Source organism: Pempheris klunzingeri, chromosome 21 (genome assembly GCF_042242105.1).
Source record: "Pempheris klunzingeri isolate RE-2024b chromosome 21, fPemKlu1.hap1, whole genome shotgun sequence".
Taxonomy (NCBI): domain Eukaryota; kingdom Metazoa; phylum Chordata; class Actinopteri; order Acropomatiformes; family Pempheridae; genus Pempheris; species Pempheris klunzingeri.
The window spans coordinates 22,369,352-22,388,286 of NC_092032.1; the positions used below are offsets into that span (position 1 = coordinate 22,369,352).

Sequence of the window (18,935 nt, forward strand, 5' to 3'; positions counted from 1 at the left end):
ATGATCGCGACAGGTGGCCTCCTGAGAATCAACGCACGGCGGCAGGACTCACTGAGGTCCAAAGCACACAAAACACACACACACAAGAGGAAGACCAAGAGGAAGAGGTAACACACACACAAATAACACACAATGCACATAACACACACACACACCTGTGTGAACATGCTGATGTCACTTCCTGCCCACCAGGCGGAGCGAGGTGGTGGTGGTGAAGGGGAAGTTGAAGCTGTGCTCGGTCTCGGGTCTTGTGGCGGGGCTCGGCATCCTGGTCCTACTGGTGGGCGTGGTCATGGCGGCCCTGGGCTACTGGCCTCGTGACGGACTGTTCTTCAGCACTCGGCCTCAGGAGGGCGCCGCCATGGCCTCAGTGTCCGCCAGCGGCTCCACACCTGCCCATGCTCAGGTGAGACCCGACAGCCCTGTCGGGGGGGCAGTAGAACCTGTTGGGGGGGCAATAGAACCTGCAGTTTGTAACCACATGTTTTTTCCAGGGAGGAGACAGAGGGGAGGGCAAGGGGGGATGCGAAGGAAGTTTTAACCGGACAGACGCCGTCAACGAGACGAGCAAACAGCTCCCACGAGGCTTCCTGGTAGACTTCCTGGACAGGTAACCCCCCCACCACCACCACCACCACCTGTTAAATGTCTCGTCAGGTATCTGTGCTCTGATTGGCTGTTGAATGTCTCGTCAGGTATCTGTGCTCTGATTGGCTGTTGAATGTCTCCTCAGGTATCTGTACTCTGATAGGCTGAAGGTCTTTGGTCCGCTCATCATGGGCATCGGGATTTTCCTCTTCATCTGTGCGAACGCTGTCCTGCATGAGAACCGCGATAAGAAGACCAAAGTCATCAACCTGCGGGACATTTACTCCACTGTTATCGACCTCCACAGCCTCCGAAGACCTGGCGCCACCTCCGCCCGCTGCCCCTCCACCAGCCCCCTCAACGGCCTTGTTAACTATGTCCAATCAAAGAGCCTGGAGGCCAAACCACGGGCATGCCCCTCCTCCCTGAGCCGGAGGGAAGGAGACGCAGTGTTCAGTATTTACCCGGAGCAGCCAGACGCCCAGCCCCTCTCCTCCTCCCACAGACTGTCCCTCCCCCCCAGCTTCAGCCCTCCCCACCTCTCCACCTGGACCTCTGGGCAGAAGGAGGCGCTGACCTCCTTCACCTTACCCTTGCGCCGCCAGCGACCCCCCACCCCCCGCAGGAGCCATTCAGCTCGGTTGGCGATGGGCCCGGACAGGGGTGGGGGCACTGGAGGAGAGGAAGAGTGGAGGGGGGAGGGGGGAGGCCACAGATGGGAGGAGGAGGAGGGGGTGTATGCATGTCCATCACCTCCTCTGTTCTCCTCTACCCCCTCCCCACCCAGATGCCTCCAGGGTCTCCACCGGGAGGCACCAAGAGGTTCCCAGGCCCCGCTGCTCCTCTCCTCCTCCTCCCTCACCCCTTCCCATCTGTCGCTCTCCTCTCTGTCTCACCTCCTCTCCTCCCCCTCATCCCTACCAGCCCCTCCCACCAGGAGGCGGAGCCTGCCAACCACCAGCAGCACTGCGGGCTACAGCAAAATGATGCACAAGGACGAATCGTTTGAGTCGACCGAGATCATGTCATCACATCATGTGACCTCACAGGGCGGGGCTCAGAGGCCAAGGGAAGTGACATCACACAGGAAGTACTCAGACCAGGAGAAGCTGAAGATGATATCACAGGAGGGGCGGCCAATCAGGAGCTGACTTAGTGACTGACAGCACAACTCTGAAGTCATGTGACTTGTTAATGACATCAGCATCATGTGAGGAAGGATTCTGTGTAAACAGGAAATGATGAAGAGGAGCGTGGAAGGCGTCTCAGTCACATTGTAGCAATAAGACGTCTTCCAGACCGACCGTCGAGCACAACTGAACTCTGGATCAATCGGTTCGCTACCACCGGCGATTAGCGACACAGGGGACATTTTTCTACTGATCATCACGTTTCTTGTGTTAACTTGTCCAAACCGAAGGAGGAAACAGAATCCATCTGTCTCATATTAGAAATTCCAGAGTCTGAAACTCAGTATGACAGCTGACGTATCTACTACCACACACCTCTAATGTCCATATGAGGGGGACAGCCTGTGGCATATGACACAGCATCATCTGCATAAAAGAGTACACAGCAGTTTGGAGTGTTGGAGGTAATCTTGTTTACGTACAGTGAATAAAAGAGGACCAAGATCAGAGCCTTGTGGGACACCTTCACTGACATACTGACCACCAGGGAACCATCCTGAATGTGTCCTTCAGCTTTGACCATAAACGGTTCGATCAGCAGAGTCAAACAGCTCATTGACAGCTAAATCCTAATCTAATCTAATTAACCCTTCAAATCCCAGCAGAAGCGCTGAAGTGCATTTCAGAAGTATCCCAAACACGTCTTGGCGCTCCGCTCCGCTAAAGACACACGCCTGGTCTATTTCTGCTGGACGCCATCATTTTGCCAACACTTTTGACTTTAGGTGCTGTCTGTAGCTGCAGCACAACAAAGCAGGAAGTACATCCAAGAAACACATTTAAAGCAGCAGAAGAAGAAATGTGGCCTGTTTGATCCTGTTCGAAGCTCCAACATCAGTTTAACGACCAAACCAGCTAAATCTGAGCAGGAACACTGATCAGCAGGAGAAACACTCCTGGGGGGAAAGGAAGCCTCATAGAGGACAGAGAAAAACTGGACCACCGCCAGATGGTGGTGCAGACGAGCCCGATGGGGCGATGATTGAGTGAAGAGTGTTGGTGATTCTCCGTCATGGTGGATAATATCCTGAAGTGCATGTGATGCAGCTGTTGTCCTGTTACATGATTTGACATGTTTTGTCTGTGGAGACACAGCTGAAGGTTCACCAAGGACTGAAGTGGGATGTAGAAGATGTATTTCCTGAAATAAATAGATTTAAAGTTGGTGAAGTTAATCTTCTCTACCAGGTGATGAGCTTTGAATACATGGATATTTGTGGACCGGACAGCTTCCTCTGGTTTCACACCTCAGATGCCTGCAGGACCAGACTTTAAATCAGAGGTTTTATGACTGAAGTTCTGCAGATCGTGTCCAGACCAGAACTGCAGCACATGTGGACTGTTTCAGGGCTCTGATGTGTTCTCGTGTCGACTGACTGGGGGCTCAGCTGATGGATGCTTAGATCAGCATCAGTTAAGTTTTGATGAGTTTTTGTAATTGATGTTGAAGCTTCACTATGTCTTCCACTGAAAACCCAACCTGCTTCAACTCTACAGCACAACATCCAATCAGATGATGACTTTTAGCGGAAGGTTGAACGTCTTTCGTCTGAGTCCACCTGGATCTGCTCTCAGCTGAGCCATTTTCATCTGTCAATCAAAATAAAGCACATTAAGGTTGGCTTTGTTGTCAAATCTTTGTCTCCATGCTCACTGGTCCCAAGTTTCTCAGACCACACCAGGTGCGGACGGGACGTCAGCGTCAAAAGAGGGCTGTGCACTGGTCTGTGATTATGAGCGGGTGAATGGGTGAACAGACAGGTGAGGGTGCATCGGTTAAATGTCATTTATTTTCACATTTCTACTGTTAAACATGGAGGGAGACAGAGTTTACAGGTGATGTCAGTCAGGTAACAAAGCGACTCAGACAGGAAGTCGCCATCAGGCTGGACGTGGACTTTTTAACCACACGCACACGCAAACAAGTGGCTGCACTGCGAATGCCACTGCTCACATGCTCATGTGTGTACTTAGCGTGTTAGTACAGTAGAGGGCACACCTGAGACCTCAGACCAGACTTACAGATTGTAAAACATTTGGAGGAGGTTACCAGTCTGTTGTTTCAGACCATTGCAGTGACATTGAGAAACACCAGCTGTACTCTCCAATGTCTGCCACAGCGTTTGACGATTGGCCCGCTGATTAAACATGCCGCCTCACAGTGTCCAGTCAGGTCACAGACACAGGATACGAGAGGCAGCCATCATGCTCATGTGAACGCGTAGTTAAAAATCTCCATCTTAAACTGTCCAACAACAACTGACACTGACTCTACGTTTACTCTGTACATTATTTCCAGTTTTCTGTCACTACGGGGCAACAAGGACTAAACATTCCTCCTGTGATTCCAGTGTCACGTTCAAGCGGCTCCCTTGCTCTCCTGTTATCTTTGATGTACCAGTGAGGACGGGACATGTCTCCCCTTTATTACCCCCATTGGTATACAAAGTTGAGCTAACATAGAACTGAGCCAAAGCTAAAACATAGAGCTCAGCAAACCTTACAGCTAATGTAGAGCAGGCCTACACATAGCATGGAGCTATTTTGGTGCTAACAAAGCTAGCACAGAGTCAACATTGAGCTGATATAGTGCATGAATGCATAGCTGACAGAGCTAAAGAAGCACTGCTACAGAAGTGAGCTAACGTAGCGCTAAGTCAACTTTACATACACTTCCCCTCCAAAAGTATTGGAACAGTGAGGCCAATTCCTTTATTTTTGCTGTAGACTGAAAACATTTTGACATCACAGTTTGACATCAAAAGCTGAATATGAGACAAGAGATCAACATTTCAGCTTTTATTTCCAGGTATTTACATCTGGATCTGATACACAACTTAGAAGTTAGCACCTTTTGTTTGAACCCACCCATTTTTCATGTGAGCAAAAGTATTGGAACATGTGACTGACAGGTGTGTTTTGTTGCCCTGGTGTGTCCTGTTACATTGATTATTCAAACAATAAATAGCGCTCAATGTCTACGTTCAGTTTCAGATTTGGGTTTTGCCTGTGCAGACTGCATTTATAGTTAGAGGCGTAACCAACAAGAAAACCAGAGAGCTGTCCATGGGTGAAAAACAAACAATTGTGAAGCTGAGAGAAGATGGAAAATCAATCAGTCATTGCACAAACATTTGCCACAGCCAGTACAACCATTTGGAATGTCCTGAAGAAGAAAGAAACCACTGGTGTACTAAGTAACAGACATCGAACGGGTAGACCAAGGAAAACAGCAGCAGTTGATGACAGAAACATTGTGAGAGCTGTAAAGAAAGACCCTAAAACAACTGTTGACATCAGCATCAACCTCCAGAGAGCAGGAGAGAAGGTGTCACAGTCTACTGTTCGCAGAAGACTTCACGAACAAAAGTACAGAGGCCACACCAGAAGATGCAAACCACTCATTAGCAAGAAGAATAGGAAGGCCAGGCTGGAATTTGCCAAAAAGTCCAGAGACAAGCCTAAAAATTCTGGGACAAAGTTTTATGGACTGATGAGACAAAGATGAACCTTTACCAAAGTGATGGAAAGGCTAAAGTTTGGAGAAAGAGAGGATCTGCTCATGATCCCAAACATACAGGCTCCTCTGTGAAACAGTGGAGGTCATGTCAGGGCTTGGGCCTGCATGGCTTCTTCTGGGACGGGCTCATTCATCTTCTTTGATGATGTAACACATGATGGCAGCAGCAAAATGAACTCAGAAGTCTACAGAAACATTTTGTCTGCCAATTTAAAGAAAGATGCAACCAAACTGATTGGGAGATCCTTCATGGTGCAGCAAGACAATGATTCAAAACACACTGCCAAAACAACACAGGAGTTCATCAGGGGCAAGAAGTGGGAGGTTTTAGACTGGCCAAGTCAGTCTCCAAACTTCAACCCTGTAGAGCATGCATTTTACCTGCTAAAGAGCAGACTGAAGGGAGAAACCCCCCCAAAACAAACCACAACTGAAAGAGGCTGCGGTGAAGCCTGGAAAAGCATCACAAAAGCAGAATGCAAAAGTTTGGTGATGTCAGTGGGTCACAGGCTTGATGCAGTTATTACAAGCAAAGGATTTGCAACTAAATATTAAGTCTTTTCACGTTAATGTATTTTAAGTCTATCTGTCCCAATACTTTTGCTCGCCTAAAAATTTGGTGTTCCGTTACAAATAATGCTAACTTCTAAGTTGTGTATCACATCCAGATGTAAATTCTTGGAAATAAAAGCTGAAATGTTGATCTCTTGTCTCATATTCAGCTTTTGATGTCAAACCCGAATGTTTTCAGTCTACAGCAAAAATAAAGGAACTGGCCTCACTGTTCCAATACTTTTGGAGGGGAGTGTAGAGCTAATGCAGCAATGCTAATGTAATGCTAAATCGACCATACACAGAGATAATGTAGTGCTGATGTAGAGCTAATATTGACTAGCATGGAGCTAATCAGGAGCTAATCAAAGCAACAGCATCCTGTTGGCTGTATTACTGATTCTCAAACAAGACTTAGTGTTGGTAGATAAACACTGATACTAAAGTATTGATTCAATCAATATTCACCAGTATTTCAATATTGGTACACCCTCCTGATCAACAGGTTACTGATCCCCTGGTAGAGATCCTGTCATTGGTAATATAAAGCTCACTACAGGTAAGACAACGCTATTATAGAGTGAATTTCTGCTACAGTAAACTAGCACAAAGTTAATGTACAGCTAAGATCGTGCTAACAGAACTAGGAGGCTTTTCCTGCAAACAAAGTAAAATAAACAAAAATAAAAACAGTTGTGTGACTCTGCAAGGACTTTTATTGTGGAAGTGTTTGACATCTCTTCCTGTTTATAGACGAGTCCCCGTACAGGAAGTTGTTGAAAACGTCCCGGAAAACGAGTTTGTCAGGCATTAATAACTCAGACTGCGTGTATTACGTAGACATGGGAGTGACAGCAGCAGCGTCCAATCAGATGCTTTGAATTCTGTAGTGGGCGGGGCTTAACTCCCCCATTTAACAATCCCACCAATCATCATCGATGCCTCATGAATCACATGACCTCATTGTTTTCCGGGACTTTTACATGAGCAGCATTTAAGAATTCCAGGTTTTCCAGGATGAGACGTATCCCTGCAGTTACATCAATAATCAATAATCATACACATAATAACATAGTCTGCCATCTTCGACTGTCCTCAGATCATTTTTGGTTCCAACAGAAAGCAAACTCCGCCTCCCAGCTGCTCCTATTGGTCACCCAGGGAACAGGTGACGGGCCACATCCTGGTTATTTAAATCTTCAAAATAAGAGTCTGTAAATGTTCCTGTTCTTAGTTCTCACTCAAAGTTTCTTTCAATCAATCAATCAGTCAGTGTTTCTCTCTCCAGCTCCAGTTCACAGCAGCGTTCTCTCAGACTGTTTCCATAAAGAGCAGCTCAGAACAAACTCTTTCATTCAGAGATCAAAGATTCAGGAATTCAACCGGAAGGATTCAAGAATCCCCACATGGTCGTGGCGTTCTATGGTGGTTCTCTGAATGATATCTAGAAAACACCGTGATGTCACGGCACTGGTCGATGATGTCACGGCACTGGTCGATGATGTCACGGCACTGGTCGATGATGTCATGGTACTGGTCGATGAGGTCAGCGACGGGTCCATTTGATCAGAGTCTCAGGTGATCTATACAGGAAGATCAGTTTGGCATAAAGCTCCTCCTCCAGCTCCAGCTCACCTGTCTCTCTCACCTGAAACACAAGACAGCCAATCAGATGACAGCCCGACAGCGACATCAGACTGGTGAGCGGTTGGGCGGGGCTACAGGTCAGGGGGCGGGACCTTCGTACCAGGAAGATGTCGGTGCAGAGTTTGAGAATGCGGTCAACACAGGGCAGCTCCTCGAACATGATGGAGTGACTGATCCCGCTGAAGAACTCACGCACAAACTTCCCGATGACCAGAACCACCGAGGCGTACAGTCCCATGATGCTGTGGGGCGGCGGGGAGATGATGAGAGGCTGTGGTGTACTGACTAAAACAATACTTTCTCTGTGCCCCTACATGGTACTACTAGTACTATTACTAGTACTATTATTACCACGACGAGGAGGTGGAGCTGCAGCCATTTCCAACTGCAGTTTATCAATCAAGCCCAGACCTAAACTCAACTAGAACTCCTTTGAACTCCTTGTTCTTAGCTTCTCTCTTCCAACCTGGAAAACACTAAAACCAGTCTTAGTTGTTGCAGTGTACTGCCCTCCTGGTCCAGACTCTGAATTCTTCGCTGAGTTCTCAGAGTTTCTATCAGATTTAGTCCTCAGTGCAGATAAAATGATTCTAGTAGGTGACTTTAATATTCATGTGGATGATGATAATGATGGTCTGAGCTCTGCTTTCATCTCACTGTTGGACTCAGCTGGCTTCTCCCAGAGTGTAGATGAACCCACTCACTGTTTTAACCACATTCACCTTGTTCTGGCTGATAGTGTAGAAACTGAACGGTTAACAGTTTTCCCCCAAAACTCTGTTCTGTCGGACCATCACCTGATAACTGCTGGTTTCTTCTTACTGGACTATGAACCATATGACAGAAAGGTCCTCACTAGATCCCTGTCTGAAAGTGCTGCTGCCAAACTTAAGGAGGTGATTCCTTCAGTGCTTCAGCCAGTGCCATATCTCCATACAACAGAAGACCCCCATGTGAATCTTAGCCCCCCCAAATTGATTATCTGGTAGATAGTGTTTCAGGCTCCCTGCGAATGACACTTGACTCCATTGCCCCTCTAAGAAAGAAGATAATTAAAGAAAAGAGACGAGCTCCCTGGTATAACTCCCAGGCACACAAAGTAAAGGACGTGGCGTGCCACCAAACTAGAAGAGTCCTGCGTCATCTGGCAACAGTGTGAAAACCTCTAGAAAGGCCGTCTGTGATGCCAGAGCCTCCTACTACTCCTCACTGATAGAAGAGAATAAAAACAGCCCTAGATTTCTGTTCAGCACGTTAGCCAGGCTGACAAAGAGCCAGAACTCCACTGATCCTTGTGATCCTTTAGAGCTCAGTAGCAACGACTTCATGAGCTTCTTTAGTGATAAAATTCTGACTATTAGAGACTAAATCCATCACCTCCTGCCCTCAACAGGCTCTGATCCAATCTCAGACTCAGGAACCGTGGAAACAGCTGTTGGGCTTAATGTGCATCTGGACTGTTCTTCTCCACTTGATCTTCCTGAACTGACTTCAATAATCTCCTCATCCAGACCGTCAGCTGGTCTCCTAGACCCCATTCCTACTTAAGGAGGTCCTGCCCTTAATTAACATGTCCTTACTGGATCTGATCAATCAGTCTTTACTAACAGGCTACGTACCTCGGTCCTTCAAAGTAGCAGTAATTAAACCTCTCCTGAAAAAGCCCACTCTGGATTCAGGTGTATCAGCCAACTATAGACCTTCATCCAACCTTCTCTTTCTCTCAGAGATCCTGGAGAAAGCAGCACCCAACCAGCTGTGTGACTTTCTAAACTCTAATAGTCTATTAGAGGATCTTCAGTCAGGTTTTAGAGCGAACCATAGCACAGAGACACTGGTGAAGGTTACAGACCTCCTTATGGCATCAGACAGAGGACTTCTGTCTGTCCTGGTCTTGTTAGACCTGAGTGCATCAGACAGAGGACTTCTCTCTGTCCTGGTCTGGTTAGACATGAGTGCTGCGTTTGACACCATTGACCATCACATCCTGTCACAGAGACTGGAACAGTTCACTGGCATAAAAGGAACCACATTAAGCTGCTTTAAGTCCTATTGATCAGATTTGTCAGATTTGATTTCAGTTTGTACACGTTAACAATGAATCATCTGTCCACACTGAAGTTAGACATGGAGTTCCACAAGGTTCAGTGCTTGGACCAATACTATTTACCTTATACATGTTTCCTCTGGGTAATATTACCAGCCCCAATAAGTCGTTAAAGACTCTCCAGCTGGTCCAGAACGCTGCTGCTCCTGTTCTGACCAGAACTAAGAGAAGAGACCATCTTTCTCCTGTACTGGCTTCTCTTCACTGGCTTCCAGTAAAATCTAGAATAGAGTTTAAAATCCTTCTCCTCACCTCCAAAGCTCTTAATGTTCAGGCTCCATCATCTCTTAAAGAGTTCATAGTACCGTACTACCCCACTAGAGCACTGTGCTCCCAGACTGCAGGCCTACTGGTGGTTCCTAAAGTCCTCTAAAGTAGTGATGGAGCCAGAGCTTTCAGCTATCAGGCTCCTCTCCTGTGAAACCTCCTTCCAGTCTGGGTTCGGGGGGCAGACACCCTCTCTACATTTAAGAGTGGACTAAAAACCTTCCTTAGTGATGAACCCTATAGTTCAGGACTGGATCAGGGTTAGCCTTTCTGTGCTTTTCTCATCTCTCTGGTTCCTGTGGATCCTGGTCCTGGTTCTCTGGTTCCTGTGGGTCCTGGTTCTCCTGCTGAGGATCATCAGCCACTGACACTTTTTACTGATTTTAGTCCTGTTATTATTATTCACATATTAACTGTTGGGTTTTTACCTGCTACCATATTGATCAATATCAGTCATATTGACCAGTATCAGTCATATTCCTATTGATCAGTACTGTAGTTATTGTTATTACTAGTATTTTAGTTGCTGTTTGTTTTCTCTCTCTGTCCAACTTCCACCCAACACGGACCCCGACAAAAAGCCCCCCCCCTCCTCTGAGCCTGGTTCTGTTCCAGGTTTCTTCCCGTTAAAGGGGAGTTCTTCCTCCACTGTGTCCTAATCTAATCTCTGAGCTGCTCTGTGGGGATTCTTGAATCCTTCCTGTTGAATTCCTGAATCTTTGGTCTCTGAATGAAAGAGTTGCTCTTTATGGAAACAGTCAAATAAAGTTTGATTGATTGATTGATTGAGACAGACATACAGGCAGGCAGGCAGGCAGACAGACAGACAGACAGACAGACAGACAGCTCCACCGTCACATTCAGGAAATGATTCCAGCTCAAAGCAGAAACCTGATCGGGACGTTTCTATCTCACTGCACTGATCAATAATCTACATTCACACAAAGAACAGACTCCTCCTCCTTCTACTGTTATTGTAGTCGTGGTACTGCAGTACTTGGAGTAGTGTGTACCCGTATCCGGCCAGGAAACCCAGACTCGGAGGGCTGACTTTATCACTGAACACGAAGAGCTGAAGCCCTGCCTCCCTCCTGTCAGTCAGCCCGCTGCCGCTCAGTGGCACCACGCTGGAGGCCAGTTGGTCGACAATCCACCACTCCTGGATCTCTCTGCTCTGATTGGTCGTCCGCTCCAGGGCCAGCAGGATGTCCTTGTAGCGGTCATCTGATTGGAGGAGAGGTCGTTACGTGACATCATCACAGCAGACAGGTGCACAGTGAGGTGTCTGTGGTGGTTTTAGAGTCTCTATGGTGGTTTTAGAGTCTCTGTGGTGGTTTTAGGGGCTCTGTGGTTGTTTTAGAGTCTCTGTGGTGGTTTTAGGGTCTCTGTGGTGGTTTTAGGGACCTTATGGTGGTTTTAGGGTCCCTGTGGTGGTTTTAGGGACCTTATGGTGGTTTTAGGGTCCTTATGGTGGTTTTAGGGTCCCTGTGGTGGTTTTAGGGTCTGGAGACCATGCGTGGTCATTCTGTGCGTCCGCTCAGGCTGATCTGTGATCAGTGACTGGGTGCTGTGATGACATCTGTATGTCTGTGCGATATAAAGCCCACCTGTTTCTACCATTGTTGCCCACCTGTTTCTACCATTGTTACCCACCTGTTTCTACCATTGTTGCCCACCTGTTTCTACCATTGTTACCCACCTGTTTCTACCTTTGTTGCCCACCTGTTTCTACCATTGTTTGCCCACCTGTTTCTACCATTGTTGCCCACCTGTTTCGACCATTGTTGCCCACCTGTTTCTACCATTGTTGCCCACCTGTTTCTACCATTGTTACCCACCTGTTTCTACCATTGTTACCCACCTGTTTCTACCCACCTGTTTCTACCTTTGTTGCCCACCTGTTTCTACCATTGTTACCCACCTGTTTCTACCTTTGTTGCCCACCTGTTTCTACCATTGTTACCCACCTGTTTCTACCTTTGTTACCCACCTGTTTCTGCCTTTGTTACCCATCTGTTTCTACCATTGTTACCCACCTGTTTCTACCCACCTGTTTCTACCTTTGTTGCCCACCTGTTTCTACCATTGTTACCCACCTGTTTCTACCTTTGTTACCCACCTGTTTCTACCATTGTTACCCACCTGTTTCTACCCACCTGTTTCTACCTTTGTTATCCACCTGTTTCTACCATTGTTACCCATCTGTTTCTACCATTGTTACCCACCTGTTTCTACCCACCTGTTTCTACCATTGTTGCCCACCTGTTTCTACCTTTGTTACCCACCTGTTTCTACCTTTGTTACCCACCTGTTTCTGCCTTTGTTACCCATCTGTTTCTACCATTGTTACCCACCTGTTTCTACCCACCTGTTTCTACCTTTGTTGCCCACCTGTTTCTACCATTGTTGCCCACCTATTTCTACCTTTGTTGCCCACCTGTTTCTGCCTTTGTTACCCATCTGTTTCTACCATTGTTACCCACCTGTTTCTACCCACCTGTTTCTACCTTTGTTGCCCACCTGTTTCTACCATTGTTACCCACCTGTTTCTACCTTTGTTACCCACCTGTTTCTACCATTGTTACCCACCTGTTTCTACCCACCTGTTTCTACCTTTGTTATCCACCTGTTTCTACCATTGTTACCCATCTGTTTCTACCATTGTTACCCACCTGTTTCTACCCACCTGTTTCTACCATTGTTGCCCACCTGTTTCTACCTTTGTTACCCACCTGTTTCTACCATTGTTGCCCACCTGTTTCTGCCTTTGTTACCCATCTGTTTCTACCATTGTTACCCACCTGCTTCTACCCACCTGTTTCTACCTTTGTTGCCCACCTGTTTCTACCATTGTTGCCCACCTATTTCTACCTTTGTTGCCCACCTGTTTCTACCATTGTTACCCACCTGTTTCTACCTTTGTAGAAACAGTTACCCACATGTTTCTACCCACCTGTTTCTACCTTTGTTGCCCACCTGTTTCTACCCACCTGTTTCTACCTTTGTTGCCTACCTGTTTCTACCATTGTAACCCACCTGTTTCTACCCACCTGTTTCTACCTTTGTTGCCCACCTGTTTCTACCATTGTTACCCACCTGTTTCTACCATTGTTACCCACCTGTTTCTACCCACCTGTTTCTACCTTTGTTATCCACCTGTTTCTACCATTGTTACCCACCTGTTTCTACCTTTGTTGCCCACCTGTTTCTACCTTTGTTACCCACCTGTTTCTACCATTGTTACCCACATGTTTCTACCCACCTGTTTCTACCTTTGTTGCCCACCTGTTTCTACCCACCTGTTTCTACCTTTGTTGCCTACCTGTTTCTACCATTGTAACCCACCTGTTTCTACCCACCTGTTTCTACCTTTGTTGCCCACCTGTTTCTACCATTGTTACCCACCTGTTTCTACCATTGTTACCCACCTGTTTCTACCCACCTGTTTCTACCTTTGTTATCCACCTGTTTCTACCATTGTTACCCACCTGTTTCTACCTTTGTTGCCCACCTGTTTCTACCTTTGTTACCCACCTGTTTCTACCATTGTTACCCACATGTTTCTACCCACCTGTTTCTACCTTTGTTGCCCACCTGTTTCTACCCACCTGTTTCTACCTTTGTTGCCTACCTGTTTCTACCATTGTAACCCACCTGTTTCTACCCACCTGTTTCTACCTTTGTTGCCCACCTGTTTCTACCCACCTGTTTCTACCTTTGTTGCCCACCTGTTTCTACCATTGTTACCCACCTGTTTCTACCCACCTGTTTCTACCTTTGTTGCCCACCTGTTTCTACCATTGTTACCCACCTGTTTCTACCCACCTGTTTCTACCTTTGTTGCCCACCTGTTTCTACCATTGTTACCCACCTGTTTCTACCTTTGTTGCCCACCTGTTTCTACCTTTGTTGCCCACCTGTTTCTACCATTGTTACCCACCTGTTTCTACCTTTGTTACCCACCTGTTTCTACCATTGTTACCCACCTGTTTCTACCTTTGTTACCCACCTGTGTAAAGCTGCTCGATGGGTTTGCCGTTGGAGTCGCTGGGAGCTCGAATAAAACATGGAAACACGCCGTGTATCACTCTGAAACAGACACATGGTGGCCAGCCGGTCACACACTGACCCTCACACATGACATACATGAAGACGTGAGGGGGCGGAGGGCTGGTGTTTCTGTATGTACCATTGGTGTGTAACCCCATCATTTGTGTGTAGCCCCAACCAGCATGTATAACTCCACCCAATATTGGCAGCCCTCACCTATTGGTATGTAGCCCCACCCACTGACATGTAACCCCACCCGTTTGCGTGTAGCCTCACCCATCTGTGTGTGGCCCTGCCCACTGTACTCACACAGGAAGTGTCCTGGTTCCGTTCAGCAGCTGGATCAGCTCCAGGCGAGTCTGATCGTCCAGGTAGGTCACATGTTTACCTGATGCAAGCTCCGCCTTTGCCCCCAGACTCAAGTTCCTATTTACAAAAATAACAAAAGAACACTGAGAACGTTCCCTCTGCTACTCCTGCTACTACTACTACTACTGCCACCAGGGCCGGCTCTAGGCATAGGCCATATAGGCGGTCGCCTAGAGCGCCAGCTGCTGGAGGGGCGCTGCTGCAAGCCGGTAATAATTTGCATCCCCGAGTGGCGCCCCCTGTCCGCATCTCGCCTAGGGCACCATTATGGCTAGAGCCAGCTCTGACTGCCACCATTACTAGTGCTACTGCTTGTACTACTACTACTACCTCTACTTTTGCTGCTACTACTACTACTGCCACCATTACTAGTACTACTGCTTGTACTACTACTACTACCTCTACTTTTGCTGCTACTACTACTACTACTGCCACCATTACTAGTACTACTGCTTGTACTACTACTACTACTACCACCTCTACTTTTGCTGCTACTACTACTACTACTGCCACCATTACTAGTACTACTGCTTGTACTACTACTACTACCTCTACTTTTGCTGCTACTACTACTACTGCCACCATTACTAGTACTATTGCTTGTACTACTACTACTACCTCTACTTTTACTGCTACTACTACTACTGCCACCATTACTAGTACTACTGCTTGTACTACTACTAACTCAAGTACTTCTACTGCATCACTACTAAATTTGCCATTACAATGACTACAACATCAGCACTGTCACTACCACAACACATTGATTATTGATATAAATGATTGTATTATTGAATAAACAAAACGGCCAGGGGGAATGATCAGATATTGATCAGTATAGATGATTGATTATTGATGGGTAGAGTGAGGCTGACCTCTGGACGGTCCAGGAAACAGTCAGGGGGAAGTGGTCCAGGCTCAGGACCTGACTCAAGTACTCCCTGCTGGGGGGGCTGATGGTCCACAGAGAGTTACTGCTGCCCTGTAGCTCGGCCACCGTTACGTCCTCATGGCTGTATGCCTCCAGGAACTGCAAGGCACTCTGGGAAATACAGGCCATACAGATATTAGACTGAAAGCTGCAGCACCAGTACTGTAATACGAGTGTGTACAAGTACTACAGAGGACTCACAGGTGTGTAGCTGTAGGAGCTGGTGAAGAAGCTGAAGTCTTCCTCAGTCAGATCTTTGAGCTGATTCTGCTGTGCGCTCATCGTGAAGATTGGCTGGAAACACAGCACAGTACTACGGCAAGTACTACTACTACTACAGTAAATACTACTACAGAAACTACCACTACTACTGTAAATACTGCTCCTACTAGAGAAACTACTACTACCACTACCATAAAAAGTACTAATAATACAGGCAGGCAGGCAGACAGACAGAGGTTACCTGGAAGCCTCCCAGCGTGATGGTCAGGGAGACGTCGAGGGGCCGGTTAACAACTCCGGCGACAGATTTGATGAGCGACATGAAGAGCAGCGGGAACCAGACGATACAGATGAGCAGCAGCACGATGAGGCCGCCCATCCCATACTTCACCACCCGCTTCTTCTTCTGCCCGCGGGGCTGAGGGTACCTCTGAGCACAAGTACACACACATACATACTGATGCACACCTGGTCCCTCTGACGGCAGCGTACTAGTACACACAAATACACACGCATACTCAGACAGCGTACCTTCTCTGACTCCCTCCAGCATTTCAGGACGAAGCAGTGGGCGTAGACGTCCTCCACACAGATCCAGGACGACAGAGACAAGGTGGTGTCTGTCCACACCCAGTCCATCACCGCCCTCAACTCCGTCAGGAAGGGAACCAGCCGGAACCTACAGGTGGACAGAAAGGTGGCGGCTGTGGCTCAGTGGTAGAGTGGGTCGTCCCTCAATCAGAAGGTCGGGGGTTCGATCCTATGGGTCCAAGTGTCCTTGGAGACACTGAAGACCAAGTCACTCCTGAAGCAGCTTCAGTGTGTGAATGAGTGTGAAAAAACATTCTCCTCCTGATTACATTCTTCCTGAATGAATGATGTGTGAAACCCATCTAACCCATGTGTAACCCATTTACCATTACCAGGTGGACAGACAGGAGCACAGAGAGGAGGACAGACAGGTGGGCATAGAGGAGGACAGAGAGGTGGACAGACAGGAGGACAGACAGGTGGACAGACAGATGACTTCCTGACTTTTAACAGTTAGGGTTACTCACCCCTGGAACAGGAAGAGGTTGAGGTAGTTGTAGCTCTTGGTCAGGAAATTTCCCAGAACTCGTGTTGGGTAACCAGATCGAATCTGATAGGCTGACAGACTGAAGTAAACACACTTGACAAAATACCAGAGCTGAGCCACCAGGTTCTGATTGAACCGCCTGGAGACAGACAGACAGGTGAGACAGATAGACAGGAGTCAGGTGTTATTTGCAGCAGTGGTCGTTCCTGCATCACAAACTAAATGTTTCCCAGGTGAGTTTGAACATTTGGATCAAGGTGGTGAGACAGCAGGTAGCAGGCAGACACATGACAGGTAGACATTTAGACAGATAGACCGTAACAGGTAGACAGGTAGGCAGTAGCAGGTTGACAGGTAGACAGTAACAGGTAGACAGGTAGGCAGTAACAGGTAGACAGATAGGCAGTAACAGGTAGACAGGTAGGCAGTAGCAGGTAGACAGATAGACAGTAGCAGGTAGACAGATAGACAGTAACAGGTAGACAGGTAGGCAGTAACAGGTACACAGATAGACCGTAACAGGTAGACAGATAGACCGTAACAGGTAGACAGGTAGGCAGTAGCAGGTAGACAGATAGACAGTAACAGGTAGACAGAAACAGGAAGACAGGTAGGCAGTAACAGGTAGACAGATAGCCCGTAACAGGTAGACAGGTAGGCAGTAACAGGTAGACAGGTAGGCAGTAGCAGGTAGACAGGTAGACAATAACAGGTAGACAGATAGACAGTAACAGGTACACAGGTAGGCAGTAACAGGAAGACAGGTAGGCAGTAACAGGTAGACAGGTAAGCAGTAACAGGTAGACAGGTAGACAATAACAGGTAGACAGTAGCAGGTTGACAGATAGACAGTAGCAGGTTGACAGGTAGACGGGTAGACAGTAACAGGTAGACAGCTAGACAGTAGCAGGTAGACAGGTAGACAGTAGCAGGTTGACAGATAGGCAGTAACAGGTAGACAGTAACAGGTAGACAGGTAGGAAGTAACAGGTAGACAGTAGCAGGTAGACAGGTAGACAGGTAGGCAGTAAGAGGTAGACAGGTAGGCAGCAAGAGGTAGACAGGTAGGCAGTAAGAGGTAGACAGGTAGGCAGTAAGAGGTAGTCAGGTAGACAGTAACAGGTAGACAGGTAGACAGTAACAGGTGGACAGGTAGGCAGTAACAGGTGGACAGGTAGGCAGTAGCAGGTGGACAGGTAGGCAGTAGCAGGTGGACAGGTAGACAGTAGCAAGTTGACAGGTAGACAGTAACAGGTAGACAGGTAGGCAGTAACAGGTGGACAGGTAGGCAGTAACAGGTGGACAGGTAGGCAGTAGCAGGTTGACAGGTAGGCAGTAGCAGGTAGACAGGTAGGCAGTAGCAGGTAGGCAGTAACAGGTAGACAGGTAGACAGTAACTGGTAGACGGTAGCAGGTTGACAGGTAGGCAGTAACAGGTGGACAGGTAGGCAGTAACAGGTAGACAGGTAGGCAGTAACAGGTAGACAGTAATAGGTGAGGGTGAGTTACCTCTCAGTGACCGTCGGCAGGATGAAGAACATCCAGAAGTGAATCCCAAAAACCAAAATCACCTGGAAGACCAACTTCCCCAAAACTGTCTTCCTCAGATACAGAGCCCTGTCTATCACCATAGTACCTGCAGACAGACAGACAGTGAGACAGTGAGACAGTCAGGCAGGCAGGCAGGCAGGCAGGCAGGCAGGCAGACAGACAGACAGACAGACAGACAGACAGACAGACAGACAGACAGACAGACAGGTGGATGTACCAAACTGGATCAGGACCATCACTAAAAACGCTTCGGGAACTTGGTCCTCTGAGAGGGAGGAAGTGATGTCAGCAGCGGCTGAGTGTTTCTGGGAAAAACAGCAGACGAGAGTAAGACGGCGTCTGTCCAATGACACCTGACGTCATGTGATCGGTGAATGAAACTTTACCCCGAAGGCCCAGAAGCCAAAGACGATGATGATGAAGTCAACGGTGTCGGCGAGGAACATGAGGACATAGACGTCAGTGACGGCGCTGTATTCTGGATGGACGAGAGCTCTGAAGAAGTGCAGGACCGGACGGTAGAGAGACATGCACCTGACAGAGAGAAAGACGCAACACATTAACAACAGTGTCATCATGGTAACCAACAGGAAGTCAGAGAAGCCTGTACAAAAAGTCTTCAGGTGACGCTAGATGATGTCACGCATTAATTTACTCATCTGAGACATCATTAATGTTAACATTCATGTATATCTGTATCTGTGCAGGTCGATTTGTACAAGATTTCAGAAAATTAAAGTAAAAAACATGAAGTCAGGAAGACTGTCCAGCTGTAACCATCTCATCACAATGTGTCTAAAATGAGTAAATCTTTGTATGAATGCTGGTGTGCAGGAGGGATGTGACTAAACACAGAAGTTACT

General features: G+C 47.5%; 2 protein-coding genes across 2 annotated transcripts in view; one reads left to right on the forward strand and one right to left on the reverse strand.

Moving 5' to 3' along the window:
- LOC139221465 (transmembrane protein 200C-like) lies at positions 1-1,739 on the forward strand. Its single transcript, XM_070853384.1, is given in 4 exon segments — positions 1-107; positions 193-394; positions 441-610; positions 734-1,739. Coding segments are annotated over 4 exon segments (1,485 nt in total).
- Positions 1,740-6,548: 4,809 nt separating this feature from the next.
- Positions 6,549-18,935, reverse strand: part of LOC139221206 (piezo-type mechanosensitive ion channel component 2-like) — a 47,981-nt gene continuing 35,594 nt past the window's right edge. Inside the window, 13 exon segments of the mRNA XM_070853123.1 lie at positions 6,549-7,498; positions 7,598-7,739; positions 10,885-11,095; positions 13,881-13,960; positions 14,231-14,347; positions 15,166-15,332; positions 15,423-15,515; positions 15,685-15,873; positions 15,975-16,122; positions 16,502-16,660; positions 18,031-18,157; positions 18,290-18,377; positions 18,459-18,606. Of these exon segments, the coding sequence (XP_070709224.1) occupies positions 7,397-7,498; positions 7,598-7,739; positions 10,885-11,095; positions 13,881-13,960; positions 14,231-14,347; positions 15,166-15,332; positions 15,423-15,515; positions 15,685-15,873; positions 15,975-16,122; positions 16,502-16,660; positions 18,031-18,157; positions 18,290-18,377; positions 18,459-18,606 (1,771 nt within the window). The 3' untranslated portion in view covers positions 6,549-7,396.